At 39.0% G+C, this 20,579-nt stretch overlaps 1 protein-coding gene across 1 annotated transcript in view; it reads left to right on the forward strand.

Moving 5' to 3' along the window:
* Positions 1-17,495, forward strand: part of CUBN (cubilin) — a 146,389-nt gene extending 128,894 nt beyond the window's left edge. The window contains exons 59-67 of the mRNA XM_086614334.1: positions 215-432; positions 10,631-10,836; positions 11,679-11,841; positions 12,301-12,509; positions 13,173-13,320; positions 13,437-13,618; positions 14,743-14,908; positions 16,753-16,988; positions 17,388-17,495. Of these exons, the coding sequence (XP_086470460.1) occupies positions 215-432; positions 10,631-10,836; positions 11,679-11,841; positions 12,301-12,509; positions 13,173-13,320; positions 13,437-13,618; positions 14,743-14,908; positions 16,753-16,988; positions 17,388-17,495 (1,636 nt within the window). The remainder of the gene's footprint in view (positions 1-214; positions 433-10,630; positions 10,837-11,678; positions 11,842-12,300; positions 12,510-13,172; positions 13,321-13,436; positions 13,619-14,742; positions 14,909-16,752; positions 16,989-17,387) is intronic.
* The last annotated feature ends 3,084 nt before the right edge of the window (positions 17,496-20,579 follow it).

Here is a 20,579-nt window from a genome sequence, read left to right on the forward strand (position 1 = left end):
GTGACTTCCCACTTTAGTTAGCAAGAAGGCTAAGAAATCATAAAATCCAGCTCATGCTTTTAGTTAAATTCTGTCAGCCTTTGAGGAGTTATAAGACATTGTGTATGGCTTTGGCTATTGCTATTACTTGGACCTTTCCTCAAGCACTAAAACACGTGTCACATAGGAATAGAAATTAAAATATGATATCTAAAGCTCCAAGTGTATTTTACAGATTCAACAGCTTCCAGCTTGAAATCTCTCCCTCCTGCTACAAAGATTATGTGGCTGTATATGATGGCTCAGACACCTATGCTCCTCTCCTTGGGAAATTCTGTGGCTCAGAACTGCCTCCGAATATTAAGAGCTCCAGTAATAACTTGTTCCTGATATTTAACACTGACTTCTTTGGAGCAGACAGGGGATGGAAAGCATCTTTCAGGGAGACCTTAGGTAAGAGTATTATCAGACTCGTAACCCCAAGAATCTGCTGGTAAGTAATTTCCTTTGGGGATGAGCGGTTATGGTCTCACTCACTAGGGGTGCTGGAAGCAGAAGAATGTTTCTGATGTTGTAAAAATTGAGTGAACTAAGCTAAATACTAGCTTATGAGATCCCTGTATTCCAGCCCCGGTTCTGAACTGATTCTTTTATTTTTTGCTAACATTTTCCTGCCTGTCTGAAGGCATAGACAGTTCTTGGGTGACTGAAGGCTTAGCAGCACCCAAAGGTCTCTCTTTTGGAGGAAATCTGGCAATACTTGAGAACTCTCATTCTTCTATAGTCAAAGGTTGGTGGTGTGCTAAAGATACCTCCTTTCCATCTACCCTCAATTTCCATTTCCTTGCAGTTCACCTCACACCTTTTTAAAAACAAAAGTGTTAATTTCAGTTAAGATTGGGGTTCCCCCTAAGGCACTACTGTGCTGATCTTTACTGATTTTGGGGATCAATCTGGTTAGCTGGCCATAACATAAATGAAGATAATAGTTAGAAGGCACTGGATGTTAAATCTTTTGATGGACACAATAGTCAGGGACAAAGCTTCATTGTTTCTTTTAAAAAGGGTTTAAGCCCATTAGTCTATTTTTGAGATCAAGGTGTAAAAGGAATTTTTTACCTTCTTGTAACATCTGAATTGTTTAGAGATTATAAGAAATAAGTGATTATTGCATGTAAATGATTTCACGTCATCACTATTAGTTTCTTGTGTAATTAACTCAATGTTTTTGTGATCTAGAAAGAAGAAATTGTCCAGTTAACAAAGCTGGCCCTCAAACAGATCAGAATGAAATGCCTTTGTGGCAGAACCAACATAGTCTTCTGCTGAGTCATTGAATCTCTTCCCAAAACCTAGCCAGCGACTTTCTCATTTGATACAGTCTGAAAAAGTATTTACAGATAAGGAAAATAACTGGTTCTTCAGGCTTTGCCAAGAAAAATATTCCCACAAAACCTCATGGTCATTACTGTTATTAACTCTTTATTTGCTCCATTCTAAGTCACTGCTAGAGGAATATTTTTATACTACTCTTGTGGAGACTGTTATTTCAAGTAGCATAATGTTGCTTCATGTGTTGTTGTCTCTGAACCGTTAGGTATCAGTTGTCAGAGAACCCCTGCAGCCCAGGTTTGTGTTGCCAGGGTGAGATCATCAGGAAATCTCCAAGGTCTTGCTCTTTCTGTTGGTATACAGTCAATTTTTTTAGCCACTGACTTTAGATTTATTTGTGCAACTTGCCAGAGATTCTGCTTAACAACACGACAGAACACGAGCAAAGCTCTGCAAGTCAGTACCATGCCCAACTATTTCCTAGAGTGAGGAGAAGTCTTTTATGAATAAACTTTGACATCTATTAGGATAATTTTTGGAGGGATATTTCTGCAGGCTCCCAAGGAAAGGGAGGTTGTGATGTTGCAGGAGTTAGTGAAGAGCAATGGAGCTGATAGTTGGAAAAGATGGCCATGTGGAGATGTGGGTTGTGTGACGAAGAGCCCATGGTGGTGAGATGCTTAATGGTAGGTCTTCTTTCTCTGCTGTGGGAAACAAGCCACAGGGACTAAACCACACAGCCGTTAGGAAGGATCCTGAGAGACCCATGCTTGTACAGAATGGCCAAAAAGTAGAAAAATATATTATAAAAGGAAAACATGAGTCACAGTCCTATAAACGTTTCCTTGTCTGAAAAACGGAGCCAGGAAAATCTGTGACACATCTTTGTACTATGAGGTCTGAGATTCTGCTTCAAATGAAAGAGAATAAAACCATGAAGATCTTAAAGCCTGTTATTCTAAATGGTGCTTTACAGAAGCTCCCTCATGTCTGTCAAAAGATAAAACCCATGTGGTTTCATAAGAGTACAAATGCAACCAGATGACAATTAATGATGATAAATCTCTTGGATAAAGAAGATGGTATCTGTAGAGAAACAAGAAGCCTCATTCTCAGTTGGATGGCAATGAGCACATTATTCTGTAGTTACCCTAGGGAAGCACAACTGGATAACGTAATTATTGCTCTTTATTTAATGTTGTGAGTGACCTTGATTCTGTATTGGAAAGAAGCAAGCAGAAACAGTACACTCATTTGCAGCAAACTAAACTATTTCCTTTCCTCAAAAGCTCTTCCCATTTCTTCCCTGATCAGGATTCTCTCAAGGGTACTGCCAAAATCCACGGTTATCTATTCTTTGTCTCTTGTGAATTTTATTAGTAGGGAGCCCATCTGATAACCATTGTGGTGGGAAGGAAGAGAGAAGATGAAGTAGGAAACTCACAGAGGCCTAGCAAGATTGACAGTAACCAGGCATTCAAAGAGTTAAACCCTGAAATTTCTGTAGAAAAATGTGTTTTGTTTTAATTAAAACAATCTGTTTGCATCACTGATCCTGCACCTATTAGAATATTGACAGGAAAGGGAGACTGAGAGTATGAAATAGCATTAATTTGACAGTACAGCAATATGTCACCTTTTTTGTCAAATGTCTTTTCTTTCACCATGCTACTTCATATGCTATGCAATACATTGTTGGGTGCATATTTCACCGACAGCATTCTTTGTCATAACCAGCTCTGTGATACGGTGCATTTGAGGCAGGGGAACCTTGTGGGTGCAATTCAGAGAGTTTATAATTTCACTATCTCTGCTGCTAAGTTTGGAAACTTTGGCTGAGCTGGTGAAGTGGGCGGACTGGAAGATCCCAGCCTGCTCCAAGTGTTAGATTTGTGGAAAGACAGACTCCTCTTACTGCAGTTACCACTGACCTTTTTTCTGCCTTTGTTTTCAGTCTGTAAAATGAGAATTATACCTCCTATCCACAGCGAGCATGTGCTCTTCTAGACAATCAATAAAAGGATGAGAAGAGATAAATCAATACCAGCTTAAGGCATTTGGTTACATGAGATGTCTCTGTGAAGGAAGGAAAGCTAAGATCTCTCCCCAAAGAACGAGGTCTGCGTGTACTGAGCTTGTGACTCAGCCAAAGATCTCCTGATTATCTCTCCAGCTCTAAGGGGAGACCTGAGCTTTTCAGCTGACCTTGGCTGGCAGGGATGGAGCCTGCACATACCTCTGCCATCCCTGCTGTGATAGAAGGGACTTTGTACTTCGGCAATAAATGGAGCTTCTGCCTATTGCCATCCAGGAGTGGGGTGACCCTCTCACCCCTATTTGTGATCCCTCTGAGGCTTATGATATAAAGGCTGAGAAAACATATAAGGGTTTGGGTTTTTTCCTTGTTTTTAAAGAGTCAGCAACCCCTGTCAGGAGATGTAGCTATGACCTTATTAACAGCACATCATTTCTCCTTGGCAGCTCTCTGCTCATGTATATTGCTCCATTGTCTCAGTAATGAAAAACATATCACATTCTAAACCATTGGAGAAGGATCTAGGGCTTTTCTGAAAGGCAGGTCTGCTCATGGGGGCTCTCTGAGGAAACCACATGAATTTACAAGCAAAGTGTTACACATTGTTAGATAAGTGGCTTGAGTCAGAAAGCTTCTCCTGAACTTTCTTCACACAATACAGGCAAAACTGAAATGAATTTTGAACACTGGGGAAGGTGGGATGGAGGAGGGCAGGAAGATTGCCTGATTTTTCTCTACAGCCCTAAATCCTGCTAGATTTCAAGCTGTAGCCAGCTCTTTTCCCCTCCCCTTTTTTATACTATCTTTTGTGAGCACGCAGGACAAATTCACATTTATACTTTGTGAAAGAGCAGTATGATGTACTGCATTAATACCAATGTCACACCTTGTTTGCATTACCTTGGGGCTTAGGAGCTCAGGCTGCGATTTCACTGTGCCAGGCACTGTACAGGCAGAATAAAGCAACAATCTGCTATCACAAAGAGATTATGACTTAATCATAAGACGAGGAAAACCAGATGGATATAGACAGGCAAGAAGAATAGGGTGGCAACAATGAGAAAAGTAGTGTTGTAGGCTCTAAGGGAGAAGAAATGCCTCCAAAACCTTTGGCAACCATTAGGCTGTTGGAATGTGAAGTCCTTAAAACACCCTGTCCCTTGCATTGTCCTCAGTTTGCGCAGTTTTTCCCTCAAGGATCCCTTCGTCCTTTTTATTCATATGAACATTTCTATTGAATGAATATTAATCATTTTACATAGGAAAAAATCGTGAATAAAGTTTAGAAGAAAAATAGTTGGAAAAAGGAATCTTCTCTGATATGCAAAAAAAATGCATGTATAGGTAATTTCCATAAATAACCTAGCATGCATATTATAGAAACAGATGATAATCTATATGCTTTTCATCCTGACAAAATGATCTGTAACTTACCTGATAAATCACCCGGAGGTATTTGTCTTCCCTTATTCTATTAGCTGTGTATTGAATTACTTGTTTCCTGTTTGGAAAGCAATACACTAAGTGTCTGTCACTAATGGGTTTACTGTTATGCTCTCCCCTAATGAAATTAAAGTGTGCTTTTAAAAAATGGATCCAGTAGAATTTTCATAGTGTTTTTATGCTAGTTCGTTTTATCAACAAAAAAATATTGCTTAATATAGCTGTAAGTCCAGTTTTGCCGTGCAAACTGAAAGCTTGGCACACTCTGTATTCAGTTTCCAGGTGCGGATTTTCAGCAGTGCTCAGCATGCGCAGTTGCTGTGGAGGTTTTTCTTGATTGTTCAGAATTGCTGAAAAAAAACCACCCAGTTCTGAATGGGCAATAGAAGTTGTAAAATATTGGTTTGGTTATTCTATTGCATAGGTCAGGGTTAGGTGTTATTTTGTGAGTCATTTCTAAATTCTTACACGACTAGAAGTAATTCATTGCACTGATTTATGTAAATAACATTAGCACCTGCTGTAGGTGGCACCAGGCACCTGTACAGACAACATCACTTATGGCCTGTTAGGTGGGAAAGGACTCAGCATAGCTGAATCTCGGGTTTCTTGCAAATTTTTCTCCCTCCAACAAAAAAAAATCTTAGACGAATGTGTCCTTGACTATGGCATGTGAATGCTGTTGCATCTTCTCATGCCTTTAGAAAGGCAGCAGTGCCTGGCAGAGATTTCACAAGCCATTAGGACTCGTTGCCAGGAGTGTATCTCAGGATATCCAACCTGACTTAGAGACTGGTGCTGCAGAGGATCTAGCTGAGAAGCAAATTTCTTGAAACTCACAAATCTTCTTGCAAAAATTTCTTGGGTCTTCTGGTTCACACAATTTTTTACCAAATATATTACACATTAATGTTACACATTTCAGATTCATTACATTGTCATGGCTAAACTATGATTAGCTTACTCTATTAAAACAATAAGTCATGGCTAATAAAATCTTTTCTTGATCTTATTATAGTCTATGAAAATAAGAACATCCATAACAAACTCAGTATAAAAAACTGTACAGTTAAGTACAAACTTAAGTATAAAAATATGCATCAGCTTGAAATCTGACTAAATTTAGAACTCGCAGTGTTGAAATACATCTCTTCAATATCTCTGAAAATAATACAACTGTCAAACTAAGCGATAGTCTACAAATGCCTCTCAGAAGTGTCAGTTATTTAATGTCTGTGACACGTCTTCTCCCAAAGCAAAATAAATAGAAGTGATTTGCATACTCAAACTGGGTAGAAAAGAAAAGAAGTAGACTTTTAAATAAGAAATTTCTGACTGATATGGAAAAAAAAAAGAAGCAAAAAAGTAATTTTCAGACACAGTGACTAAACATAACTTTGTAGGTGACTAAATAGTTAAAAGGTGATAGAATATTCAGAACAAAGGCACTTCACACAACTGTGGGCAAACTCTGCCAGCATGAATTGTCTTAGCTTCACTAAAGTCAACGACCGCTTCAGCTGAAACTCTGTGCTCCGATGCATGCAAACAAAAGGTGAGGAGACATTTCTGATGCACATTGCAAGAGAGACTTGCAAAGGCCTGAGTGCCTGTGATACCAACAAGTACGCTAATGCAGTATTAGAAAGTGTTAGAATGAGGGCAGACTGCACGTCTGCCTCTGATCTCCCAGACAAGCATTGAGCAGATGGATAGGAGTATACATACATTACAGTTTTGCAGGAGTAGGGCAGGCTTGGCACAGAGCATGTCTGGACTGTAATATTTGGGATCAGCCAATAGTCTAAAAACTTAAGAGTATGAAATTCTTCTGACTGCATTTGCAAAATCCCACTAAAGCAGGGGACTGGGGCTTTTCAGTCCTCACTGTCACTGCTGGAACCATTGCCAGACCATCAAACCAGTCAAAAACTCTTTCTGTGTAAAGGCTAAGCTAAGGACTAAAAAAGAGTCCCGTGCTTTCAGAAATGTCCTCCTGAAATGTTGCAGGCACTGTGGTCCAGGCTGGCACTGCTGCCAGGGTCCTGCTGCCACGCAAAGTCACAATGTCTGTACAGTGATTGCCAAACACAGGAACAGCTCAGCTCAGCTTGCCAAGGTTTACCAACCTTCGGTATGAGCCATGAGAAAAAAGTACGACACTACAGTTCCTCTCTCCAGCTCCTTCTGAGCCATACTATTTGAAGCCATGATCCAAACAAGCTATGAGATAATTATTAAAACCACAATTAGTCCAGCCACTCCTCTGCACTGGAAATAAGACCCACCAGGAAGGAAGCATTAGTCTTGGCAGAGTTAATCTTTGCTTATCCTGATTTTTAGTTCAGATCAGAGAGAAGCCTAGAGCTCCCAGGGATGCTTCTAGGTGAGACCAAATGTGATTCAGAAATCTGGGAGAGGATTTTCATTACTGTTCAAGCAGAATTAGAAGAATTCTTTGAACTTTGCTGCCTTCTAGTAGACATTTGTTGTGCTCATTTAGTAAGAAGGGAAGGGCAGCAAAATTAGTTTGTTGTGTTTTGAAATGTCATTGGTTTAGTTGTTTCTGGTAGGTTTAAAACTACTGAGTAGGCTCCCTTTCATTGCATCCATGTCTTTATAAATGCACCTTACCCTGGCTGTGCTTCAAAGGCAGGCAGCTTCAAAGGTACATCCTCATCTTCGTTCTGTGTCTAGAGGATGTTACTCTTAACAGAGAAACATGTGCTTGGTCTCTGCTGTAATCATTTTTATTTGCCATAGGGAACCTTCAATTCTTTCTTTTCTGAATGGTCCTTCAGCCTTTTAGTTTCATTAATGCTTCCCACCAAAAGCAATTAGTGATGACAGTGTGTGCCCTAGTTCTTCTGATAATTTGTGTTCTCTGGCAAGCTGTTTATGAGGAGGACAAGACTGCAATCTGATTTATGATGACCTTATGATTTTTATTTTAAATAAGAAACCAGAGACTGAAACATGTAGTCAATTCTTCTGCCCACGCACAAATTGTTCTATAAGGTACATTTCTTGTTATTTTTATAAAGTTTAGCTTTTAATATCTAAAAGTGTATTCTACAAATTTACAGACTTATCAGTCTCAGGTTTTGCCTGAATTTTAGCTACAATTTTTTCTGACTGTGTTAGCCAGCAATGAATATCATTCCACCAATGATCACTAGCAGGCTGGATGGCTACTATTTGGCCTTCTATTCAGAAGTGGTGCTGATTTTTAAAACAATGAGTTGTGTCCTGGCTAAAATGCAGTGCAATAGTGTTCTCCTAGTGTGAGTTCCCTCCTGTTAAGCAGTTGGTTCTTCATTTACTTGTAGGTGTTCCCTAGATCTACACAGCTTCACTATTCTGTAATTTTTAGTGGCTGCAATCAGACGTCATGTTGATTAGTACTGAGGAACAGCAAGATAGACAGATTTTTCAACAAGGGCTGCTCTTCATTTGGCTTGGTGCAGGGCCACCCGATATCTGTTTGGCTTCCAGTCTAGCCATTATTTATAACGTACTTTCCTGTAAGCATTTGACTCAACCCTGGCTGAGCAGGCCAAGCATTGTGAAAGCTAATGATGACACTTCGTCTTTATTAACTGTAAATCATACTTTTAGTTATTTATCTCCCCTTAGATACTATGACTAGCTATACTGTCTAGAATTAGTTTTCTGATAATGACGATTTGGCCTGTTTCTCTCTCTGTCAGGTCCATTTTATGTGCTATACACACACAGGTTTCCCACATTTGTATTTTTTATCATTGGAGTTGTCTTTATAGCTGCACAGCTAGCAGTGAAGTGCACCATTGCAAAGGTCCAGACATTTGATACCTGAAAAAAGGACAATCTCACAGCACTGAGAGCCTTCCTGTTGCATCGCTCTGTGGCAATTCCCTGACTCCTGTTGCAATAGCCTGACTGACGTCTCTGCAACCCTAACCCTGAAAAGGGTGAAGGGGAGCTTTGTGAGATGTCTGACCCGTATATCACTACAGACTCAATATGACAGGGCTGTATGGTCAGACTATGATCTATGCCTAATGATTATATGCTTAATGTTATGCTTAGTAGACAGTGTCCAAAACGCTGAGCAGGAAACAGCTCCAATGACATTGTTTCAGGGGGACTGAATAAATCATGCAGAAGAGTGAACCCAGAGAAAAGTATAGTGAAACTGTGCTCTTAGGGCCCAGGCATCCTCCTGTCTGACATTTTCCTCTTTCCCAAACTATTTGTAAGAACATGATCTATTGCTCGCATTTATCCCACTGTTGTTCTCGGCTTCTGCAGCGGCACTGGAATGAACGCTAACACTTTTCCAAGTTTCTGACTTCATTAACCGCCCACAAAACTGGACTAGAGTCCATTAAATCCTGACTTTTTAACTTTGTAATGAGTTTCTTCTGCTCATTTTTAGTTATAGCAAAAGCTTAAATCTCATGTTATTAAGATTTTGGTTTTAAGCAAACTTCTTTTTAGGGTGGGGTTTTTCCGGCATTGGTTAGTAGAGCAGGATGACATTTAGCCTTAGTCACTCTGGTTTAACCATTACAGTCTTGCAAGATGGGGCTGTCTCCAACCCCGGGTTACTGATGCAATCCTGACACTTGGGTGCTGATTTTTCACCAGAGTGATCTTTTGTAGTATTCAAGTAGAGTGCAGTCTTATACGACTGGAAATATATCAGTGTGTCAAGGTTTAGTCACTGTATATCAGCCAGACAGGAACATTTTACACACGTAGATGAAATTCTGAAACTCTGCTTATGTTGCTTAGCCACAGCTGTAGCTGCTTTCATCATCTCATCCTCTTAAAAGGATTCGCTGTGGGAGATAACAGGCTGCTTGCAGTTGCTGCTTTACTCTGTGCAGTTTACAAAAACTCTCGGACACAAAAGCAAAAGTATGAACCATACTTTATTTGAATTCCTGAGTTAAATAAGTGGCCAGGAGACCCCATAAACTCTGGGTAAGGAAGCATAAAGTAAACAAACAGATCAGATTTACTAGTCCAGTCCAACCTCTGGAAATCAAACTACAGAAAAAAAAAAAAGAGAGAGAAGTAAAAAAACCCCTTTCCAATAGTCTGTATTTTTTGTTTGTAATTACATGCAATAGAAGTGTTCTGATCTTCTAATAACTGCTTTTCTTTAAAAGTAATTTATTTCAATGTGACTGAAAATATTATAGGGTTCAAATTTTCACAGCAAGTAAGTGCAGTAAGGGACTTAGCTCTGCCTGTGGGATCCAAATGAAAAGCAGCCTGCTTTTCAGAGGGGTTCTAAGTTCCCACCAAGCAAAATGCTGCCAGAAGTAAGTCCCTTTTAGGTAGATTCCTGAATACGAATCTGGGTCCCAGCGTCAGGCTGCCAAATTCAGTCTCCCTGGAACGAGGTCATATTGCCAAAATAATCAACTTAATTTTCAACCAGGTTTTCAAAGTCAATAACCCACTGCCCCCTACTGTCCACCTACTCTTACTAGCAGGTAAGAATTACATTAAAAGCCCTTCTAACCGCTATTCTTCTATTTAATTTCTGTCCTCTCTCTTCTTACAGTCCCTTTAAAAAACTCTGTTGCTACATTTTCAAAGTGGATATTGATTTCATATTCAACAGAAGACATGAGCCTTTCTTAATTCACTCTACCAAATCTAATTGTGCTTTGTATCTATCTAGCGCTGTTTGTTTTGAAAACCTTTTAATCATTCAGATAGCCCTTGTAAGACAGGACAGTAAACTTCTGTAGCACAGAAAAAAGCTGCTGGCTTGACATTAAAGAGTTGAAGATTAATTAAATTCCAGGAATTGCATTTAAAAAGCTTCTGCTTCTTCAACAGGACCTCAGAATGGCTGTGGTGGTTACTTGACAAATCCAGCTTATAGCTTTGGCTCTCCAGTCTCCAACGTGACCAGAAGATATGAGAAAAATCTGGACTGTGTATGGATCATAACTGCACCTGTAAACAAACTGATCAACCTCACCTTCACTTCATTCACACTTGAAGCACGGTCTGGTCAAACCTGCCGATATGATTATGTCAAAGTAAGATAGCTGTGTATTTTAACAAGAAAGTATCAGTGAGACACAATCGGTTATCCTCTCCATAAGGCTCAAACTTAATTGATAGAAAATGGTTTTATGAAAAGATTAAATTGCTTAATAGAATTAATTTTTTTTTGTTGGGTTAGATTACTACTTCAGATTATGTCCTATCTTTTTGGGAACCAATACGAGTTTTAACATTGTTATGGGAATATGCTTCTGGTCTCAGACTGCCTATATAAAGAAGAATTTATTTCGCAGAATAGAAACAAAACAAAACTCAAGCACTTTGAAAGTAAACTTGCAGATGCATTATCATACACAATTGCTTGAAAGGACTTTAATTTATGAAATTTTAAATAAATGAGTCTTGATGCTCAATGCTCACTTGTGAAAGCTATTTTCTTGGAGATGAGCATAGGATAGCAGAATCCTGCTAAACAAGATTCATCAAGGAGTGTTATAGATCCTGCTGAGCATTAGAGATGCTCAATGAAACTAGGAATTAATTCTACGTTTTGGTGAATAAAATCTTTTCTCATTGAAAAGCACTTTGAGATTACATATAAAAAAGAAATCAGAATGCTAAATTAAAATTAAAACAAATTTTTGATAGATTTGCTGAGATAGGACCAGAATGTTCCATAATGAGATTTACGCTGTCCAAGAGAATTAGTTAGTATGGCAGTGAATAATCATTGTCATAAGAACATCCTGTTAAAGCACAAGAGCATCTACTGTGCTTTCAAGTCAAAGAACTCGTAATGTCAGGAGGGAACAGAGAATTTTATTTCTGTTTATTTGTTTATTGTGCCTAAGGTTATACCCTTTTCTTCTTTCAGCTTTATGATGGAGATAATGAAAATGCCAATTTAGCTGGCACGTTCTGTGGATCTACAGTGCCAGCTCCTTTTCTTTCTACCCGTAATTCCTTGACTGTGAAATTTACCACAGACAATTCTGTGGAAAGGGAGGGTTTCAATGTGACCTACGCTACAGTGGATCGTAAGTATATATGTATGCATATACATTGCTGTGACTCTTTTATGGAAAAAAGTATTTAAATAATAAATCATCAAAACTTGTTCCAGATAGAGGGCTTAGGAACATGCAAAGGCAGTCTTTAGCACAGCATCTATAAGCAGGCTAAAAGCAACTCTGCTAGACCCTGGGCAATTCTCTTCGGTCTTGGCTGGTTGCAGGGTGGCTGTCAGTCTGGAATGCAAAACAGGAACACTGGCAGATTGTTAACAAATTCACTGATATTATAGGGAGCAAACACTTACTGGAGTTTATGACATACATTGACACAGCATTAGCATGTGTTTCACTTAAATTTTTTTCTTCTAGAGACTCACAGGTAAATACAAAAGTATATTGTCCAGTGTATTTTTGCTTAATAAATACTTTTCCCCAGTTGGAAAGGTTTTCACTTTATGATGCATTTATTACTGTTTTACACAGGACTATGTGGAGGAATATATAATGCAACTTCTACATCCCTGACTGCAACGTCTCCGAACTTTCCGAATGAATACCCACCATTTACCCTCTGCACTTGGGTCATTGACGCCCCTCCGCAACAGCAAGTCAGGGTGGTGGTAGAGGCCTTCCACCTCCACTCCAGCCAGGACTGCGCTCAGAACTACCTACAGCTCCAGGATTCACCAACAGTAAGAAATTTACAGTTGATAGCATTCTTCATTCACATTCAGCACCCTTCACTCTTTGTAAAGAGAGGAGAACCCCACCATCTGGTAATAGATAAATTGATGATTCTGTGTGAGGGGCACATACAAAGCATTACGCGCTCTGCCCCACTTAAGGTGTGTTAACTGGTACACAGACCTCATGGAAGCACACTACGCACACACATTGAATTACACCTGGTAAGTGTTAGACAATTTTTCACAGTTTCACCAAGTAACAGAGATGCTAAACTTATCACACAGAAAATACTGACAAACAGCAGGTTTTCATAAACTAATTGTACTTCCTCCCATCCAAGAACCATTAAAAAAATGAATATTCATGCCAAGAAAAGTGTTTGTAAAAAGAATGAGGAAAAAAATGTGTTTATGTCCCTTGTATTACATTATTGTAAACCTCCATCTTTCATTGTTTCTTATTTTGGAATGAAGATACCTGTTACATTTTATTTGTTTCTCATAAAAATTGAACATAAAATGTTGAGACATTATTAAGTGATTTTCTTGAGAAATTTAAATTGTGATTGCATAACTGTTATAGAAAGTATTGAGAGATTCACCTCAAATGCAGTAAGTAGTAAACTGAATTATATGATTAAGTAACTCGTGACATGTATTGAATTCCAGCACAACCAAGGATCAGTCCATAGATTCTGTGGCACTGAAACTTTTTCAGTCCCTGAATTTTATTCTTATGATCGCACTGCCATCGTGACTTTCAAATCAGATGAATATATGATTAATAATGGAGTCAGATTTACCTATCAATCTACAGGTAAGCTTGAAGAAATGTCTAAAAAATCTACCTACCATTCTCTTTTTTTATTCCATACAGTGAAAAGCAACGCAGAGATCTGAAATGCTTACATGTTTCTGTTTTTCCATCTCAAGGTTGCAGCAGAGAGTATAACCAGTCATTTGGTTACCTGAAGAGCCCTGGCTGGCCTAGTCGTCACCTCGATAATATGGACTGTTCTATCATTCTACGAGCTCCCCTGAATCACACGATTTCTCTCTTTTTCCATGCTTTCAGTTTGGAAGACAGCATCCAGTGTTCACGTGATTTCCTAGAGGTATCATGCAAGTACACATATTTTGTGGGCCTGTGTCAAAATTGTCTGAATTCAAAGGATACTAATAAGCTTGGATCAAGTCTGAGCTGAACTGGCATTAGGGACTAATTCATTGCTACAGTTTTATGGTGAAAGGTACCCGGATGTTATAGAAAGAGACTAAACAATACACACCATAGTAAGTCCAAAACCAATGAATAAATAGTTTAATTATCAGATAACTCCACTTTACTCAGCTCTTGTTGATGTTACCCAGTTAAGAGAGTAAGCAGGGGTAGTTTTCACCTGTTATTTACATCTGTGCAACGAACAGAAAGCCATAGATCTGAGTGCTTTCATCCCAGCCGTAGATTTCATTTGCTTATTATTTTTCTTTAAAAAGAATTTTTTATTCTAAAAAATAATTTTTTCTTAATAAAAAAAAAAAAAAAGAAAGGAGCTCTAGTGACAAGTGTAGGATACTTGAAAAGGTACTTTGTGTCAATAAAAGGCATGTCCTCCTCCACAATCCTTACTCTGTCCTTTCACACTTGTTGAAGGTTTCGCTATGCACTGGTTAGATAACAAAAATCAGATGTCTGTGGCAGAACCATTATTTATTTCTACTTTCATATCCTCTTTACTGACTCAAGAAATGGATCTGAGCACCAGCACTATTTGAGCTCAGGAAAAAATCAGATTAAATCTGAGCTATGTGAAATGATCTGTGTCTTAATGTGATCAGGGAAAAGAGTGGTCTGCAGCGTAAAGAATTAATCTTTTCATCTGGAATATTAACACTTCTTATGAAAAGTAAACCATGGGCTTGAATTCCAAAAGCACATCTTAGCTACTAGTCAAATAATTTTTTCAGTCAGGAGATGTACCACACCGTAAAATTTAGCTACCCATTTCTGATGATACTTGTTTTATGCAGTTACTTAGAAAACTCAGACTAGTTAATGGTCTCTTTTTCGTTCTATACAAGAATATATAGTAGGAAAAATAACAGCATTAAAATGACAATTATGGTATGCATGCAAGTCACTACATAGTTTGTGCTGTGCTTGTATCTCTGCATAATTGTACTGGTGTATAACTGGCATAGGGATTTAACATTGACAATATTTTTGTGTCCCTTGAAGGTCAGAAATGGGAGCGATGTGCTATCACCACTACTTGGCAGGTTTTGTGGAAACACTATGCCCAGTCCCATCTTCCCCAAAAATCATGTTGTCTACCTTCGTTTCAAGAGTGATTTTTCAGGGGCTCATGATGGATATGAAATCACTTGGACTTCATCATCAAGTGGTAAGGCTGTGATTACAAACTAATTCCACTCAGCAGTTGTACACAGAAGGAAAATACAAAAATGTGGAATTCAGCCTGCTCAGTTTGGGCTCTGCCTCATCAACATTTAAGACATTCCCAGGCACTCATAGTTGACCCTATTCAGTCACAGGAGAGAAGTAGCTGTTCCTCAAGACCAGAGATCTATTTTATGTGATGGAAGCAATTCCCTCTCTCTAATGTTGAATTTAGCAACTTCAGAGGATGTAGTTCACTTAAGATGAAGATCTACTTCCTTCATTGAGAGGTCAGAAAATATCAGGAACATCTATCTTGGGATCCACAGAGTGGTGGTGGTTCAGTCTACTCCATCATAGTCCAGTTGTGATATGCCCTGAGATCTAGGCACTGCTAAGCCTGAAGAGGAGTGAAATTTGCCCCAAGAAAATAATCTCACTGTAATGCTATGTAATGACTGTATCATAGACACATTCACAAATGGCTTATGAAATGGCAGTGAATAGCTGGGTAATAGTTTGTTCCTGACACTAAATTACTGGAGGTAGGAAAGCTCGTGGCCAGCTGAAAAACACTGCAGAATAACCTGACAGTACTGAGTGGCTTGGTGATGAAAAGACAGATAAAGTTCAGTGTAGAAAAGTGTGATGAAGAACATGGGCAAAAAAAGACAATCCTAACTTTACTTACAAAAATATGGGCTCTGAGTTGACTTTTAGCACTGAGCAACAAGATCTTGGGGGTAAAATAGTTCCATTAAAAGAAGAGCTCACTGCTTATTAATAGTCAAGTAGGCTAGCACAACGCTAGGAATTGTCGGGAAAGGAAGAGAGAACAAATAGACAGCCACGGTATAAATCCATAGTTCACACACAAATTAAATTATTATGTGCACAGTTCTGGTCTCTCCCTCTTGTAAAGAATCCAGTATAACTAAGGGCTCAACATTAAAAATGGCTTCTGTATGAGGTATGCTGAGACTTTTTAATCTGGTTAAGAAAATACAGAGGTTTATAAAACTGGGTAATAGTGGGTGATAAAATAGCGATCAACTGTTCATTGACTTTTCCCATAGGAAAACTAGAGGCCATCAGATAAAGCCAGGAGGTGGTAGGTTCAAAACAAACCAACCAAACCAGTTCTTCACACGGTATGCAATTAAGCTGTAGAGCTCCTTCCCATAGTATGCTACAAATTTACATGGATTTGAGGGCTACCCGAACAAGTTCATGGAAGACATCTGATAAAGACTATTAAATACAAAGATGTCATCTCTGGGAGCTGTGAGCTGAAAATTCTTGGAGACTGTTAAGAGTAATCTGGGGCATGATCTGCACATGCCTACTCTTACTCTATAAACTCACATTTCTCCCAGGGCATCTGCTTCTTCCCACTGTTGGAGATTAAATTTTGGTATAAATGGCCTTTAGTTTACTTAATATGACTATTTTCTCTGCGTTGTTCTCTATATTTTTCTATCAGATGAGGATTCCCTACTTTTCATTCCAAAGAACAGCCAAAGAGAATTTGTGTCTAGTTGGGAACCGAACTGAACCAAGGCACAGACTTAAGACTTTAGTTCTTGTTTCAAAGAGTTTTGGGGGTTTTGATATTTGACACTGAGTGATGGTCTGATGCCCATTGCATATTCTTCTCAGGCTGCTGAAGCCAGAGCCTCAGTTTTGTCTCTTATTGAAATTATGCTGGAATGAATATCCACATTCATTGTTGCAGCTCCCAGTATCTCTGTTTTTCAGTGCTACTACTAATACTGTACTAACGTACTAAATCGTGCAGTACCTTGTGAAACTAAGCCTTCTAAGCTAATTAGCAGTGTCTGTTTCCAGGATGTGGAGGAACACTATACGGCAGCACTGGCTCCTTTGCTAGTCCCAACTACCCGGCAACTTACCACAACAACACTCATTGTGAGTGGGCCATTACTGTGCCCAAGGGACGAATTGTCACCGTGAACTTTGATTTCATCAGCATCGATGACCCAGGGGATTGCAGTAGCAACTATCTGATCCTTTACAACGGGCCAGGTGCCAGCTATCCCCAGGCCGGGCCGTACTGCGGGATGGTATGTATTGCCTACTGTCTGTGACCCTGCAAGTGGTTAAAATGAATCTTTACTGTCTCATATTCAAGACTGTTTCCCCAATTCTGGCATGAATTCCACACAGACGAGTGGAAGGAAAGGCGTTAGGCTGTATGGCACCTCAGGAGCCCTCCAATGCAAACCTTACAGTGACATCTAGTGGGAGGTATCCAGATATTTTGCTCTGTATTTAGCTGTATCTGTGGTTTAAACATTTGTAATATCCTGACAGAGAAATGCAACAGCAGTATCTTGCACAGACCTGAGGTCACTTCCAATCTATGATTCAATTTGTGCCTCAGATTTAACCCTCTGACTGGCTTTTCCAAAGGATCTTGATGTTCTACAAAGCCTTTAATTTTTTCTTATCTTTAATTTTAGGATACAAACATCGCTCCATTTACTGCTACATCTCATCAAGTCTACGTAAAATTTCATGCTGAATATGTGACTTTACCTTCAGGATTCCAGTTGAGCTGGACGAGCTAGAACACAGTTTATAAGAAAAACATTACTTGCTATACATTACCTTGCTATACTGAAAAGACTTTAGATCACAAAGTAAATCCAAAATCCAGTTATGGTAATTGCAGCTGAAGTAAGGCCTTTTAAAAATTACTATAAGTACATCTGTTATGAATTTAGAGTTCTGTCAAAAAACAGTGATCTCCCATTGTACTGAAAATAAACTATTATCTACCCAACTGGGAAAACGAGTTTTTGCTAGTTTTTGAAATGCATTTTTATATTCTTCTACATAGTTTCAAAGTTTTATATTTAATGCTACAAAAAGTGAGTTAGCCAGGATAAAACTTAAACACAGAATATTAAACATGCAGTTGATAAGAGGACCTAAGCTATGAAGTTGTCTTTAATTAGTTCTATAGAATTATCTGGTTTTGTCCTAAGCATCTTTGAAAACATTAGCTTCAGTTTTATTCAAATTAGAATAAAATCAGAAATTGCTAAAATATTGTCCCACAACCTGTCCCACAACCACTTACCCAGATAGCTTTGCTGAAGAACTTTCTGTAAATACTGCACATTGGGTGTAAGAACCCGGCTGAAGAACTACTCAAGCATTCACTGAAGTTTAACACAGAAAGGATGTGCTGTGGTACTAAATCTTAAACACATCGGGAAGTAACGTCAAGATCAGAGCTCTATGTTCAATATACACAAATACCTGTGATTATATTTACTGAGTTGTATCTTCAAGCTTCAAAATCTATTTTACAACTAAATATAAAAAACTTGGGAGACTTTTAGTAACAATGTCACCTTCCTAGTCAACTTGTAGGCAACTTCCTAGATATCTATAAAACAGATGATAGAACTTTAGAACAGGGCAGACATAAAAATACCAATTGACCTTTGACTAGAATTAGTTTCTCCCTTCTTCAGGCTAACACACTTCATACATAAAAAATGTTGTTGACAGGGTATACAGAGGACACTGATTCCCACCATGAAACATTTTTTGTCACAACCCAGAACAAATGCCTGTCAGCTGTGATGGACATGCAAGAGGAATTCACACCGCAGCAAAGGAAGACAGGCCTCATCAGAAGTCTCACTTCATAACTATTACAGAGTCACTCACAGTGAAAGTAATTCCTTAACATGATCATTGCAATAATTAATTATAAAATGACATTAAAGTGTTAATGGTAGTTCTAAAAAAAATCTAGGAACTCTGAAGATTTCCCAGTGAATGCTGAAAAAGCCATCATTCCACAAACGTACTTTACAGTGGCTGAGAAGCCACCCTGGTTAAAATAAAACGTAGAAAACACAAAACAGACAAAAAGGAGAAATATCTGTATTTGGATCGAACTAGGAGACATCTATGTCCTACTGAGCAGAACAGAAAGCTCTTCTAATAGGGGAAGACATAAATTAGTCAAATTAAACATTTTCAGATTAGTGGCCCAGAAAACTTGCTGAGAGTCCACACCAAACTGATTTCATATTTGTAATCAAGGGATGATGCAATCTTTGTCAAAAGTTTATTAAAACCCACATAAACGGGATAGCAAGCAGTAAAGAAAAAAACAAACATCTGAACTGCCTGGAGATAAAGCTACAAAATAAGCTCTAAAGATAGCAGCGTGTAAGACACTGCAAGTACCATCAAGCATGGCTTCAGCTGTTCGGCTGCAGAAATGAGGAGGACTTTATTTCTTCCTTGTGGATGGCTGAATCATGGGCCTTTGTGAACATCTGTTGTGGTTTTCACCTTCCTATGAATCACCGTGGATTTGGTAGAGTTGGTGCAGTGCAACCAAGATCTGGTGGCTGTCTCTTGCTGCTAGGTGGCTGGTCACAGAAACATCAGATTTTAGGCAAGAATCGGCTTGGCAAGAACGTTGCCATTTTCTGCATTTCATGAGCCTGGAGCACAGCTCAGCTGGAAGCCACAGCTGAAAGGGAAGGGCACAGCTACCTCAAACTGCTGCCTGCCACTGCAGGCAGTGCTCTGCGGTATGTTCATTTCTCTTGTTAAAAGTGGATCATGCCCCCATAGACGATAAACTGAGCATAAACAGAGCATAAACTGACAAACGACAGAAACATGTACATAGAATCATAGAATGGTCAGGGTTGGGAGGGACCTCAAAGATCATCTAGTTCCAACCCCCCTGCCATGGGCACGGGCACCCTCCACTAGACCAGGTTGCCCAAAGCCTCATCCAACCTGGCCTTGAACACTTCCAGGGTTTTAATGAATGAAGTTCATTAGTGGCTTTTTGAGACTGAAACCAGCCATAGGTCATACAGTTAATGGACACAGACTTGAGTTCCCCGAGGACACCCCGTCCCTGCGCTCGCTGCACTGAGGCTGTTGACTCCATGAACAGTATGCAGATGTCATCTGGTGACCTGTGACGTGCATGAGGCCATTCTGGTAGCACGACCTTTGGCCTTAAGCTCTAGAGAGGAAATGCTGGTAAACTGGTAAGTTTGCTGAAATCTGCACTTCAAAAAGATTGACTTCACTAAGAGAAAAAGCATGTTTCACTTTAAAGCACACTAAATGTTTTCAGACATTTTTTAATACGATAAATACTTGCTCTTGGCATGACTTTCTGTTGCAATGTCAAACAAATTTTCTGGAATCATTGAACTTCTGCAGAAGAAAAGACTAAAGAGCACTACAAATGGGAGGGAGAGAAATTTGTAAGGTGGGTTTTTTTAATCTAATAATAACTAATGCTTGGTGCATCTTTAAATGTTACAAATATTCCATACCTGTGCATAATTTTACGTACAAATGAGTAAAATGCATGAGGTTCTTTAGTGAAAAATGAAAGTGCAGCAGAGAATTTGTGCTCATGAAGACTGTTGAATGAAGCTGCTGGTACAAGGTTCAATTGATCTAGCCCAACTGACTCTCGATAAAAATAGTCAAAGTCTAAAATTAGAGTAAATTATCAAACCCATTCTTTAAAAAAACAGGAACAAAGTAACCCACTGGTGTCCTCTAACATTATATATGAGGAACCACAACAGAAATACCACTGCAGAAGTATTAAAGTGGAGGTCCTTAGAGGAGAGAGCTGGTGCTAAGCC

Source organism: Tauraco erythrolophus, chromosome 7 (assembly GCF_009769465.1).
Source record: "Tauraco erythrolophus isolate bTauEry1 chromosome 7, bTauEry1.pri, whole genome shotgun sequence".
Classification (NCBI taxonomy): domain Eukaryota; kingdom Metazoa; phylum Chordata; class Aves; order Musophagiformes; family Musophagidae; genus Tauraco; species Tauraco erythrolophus.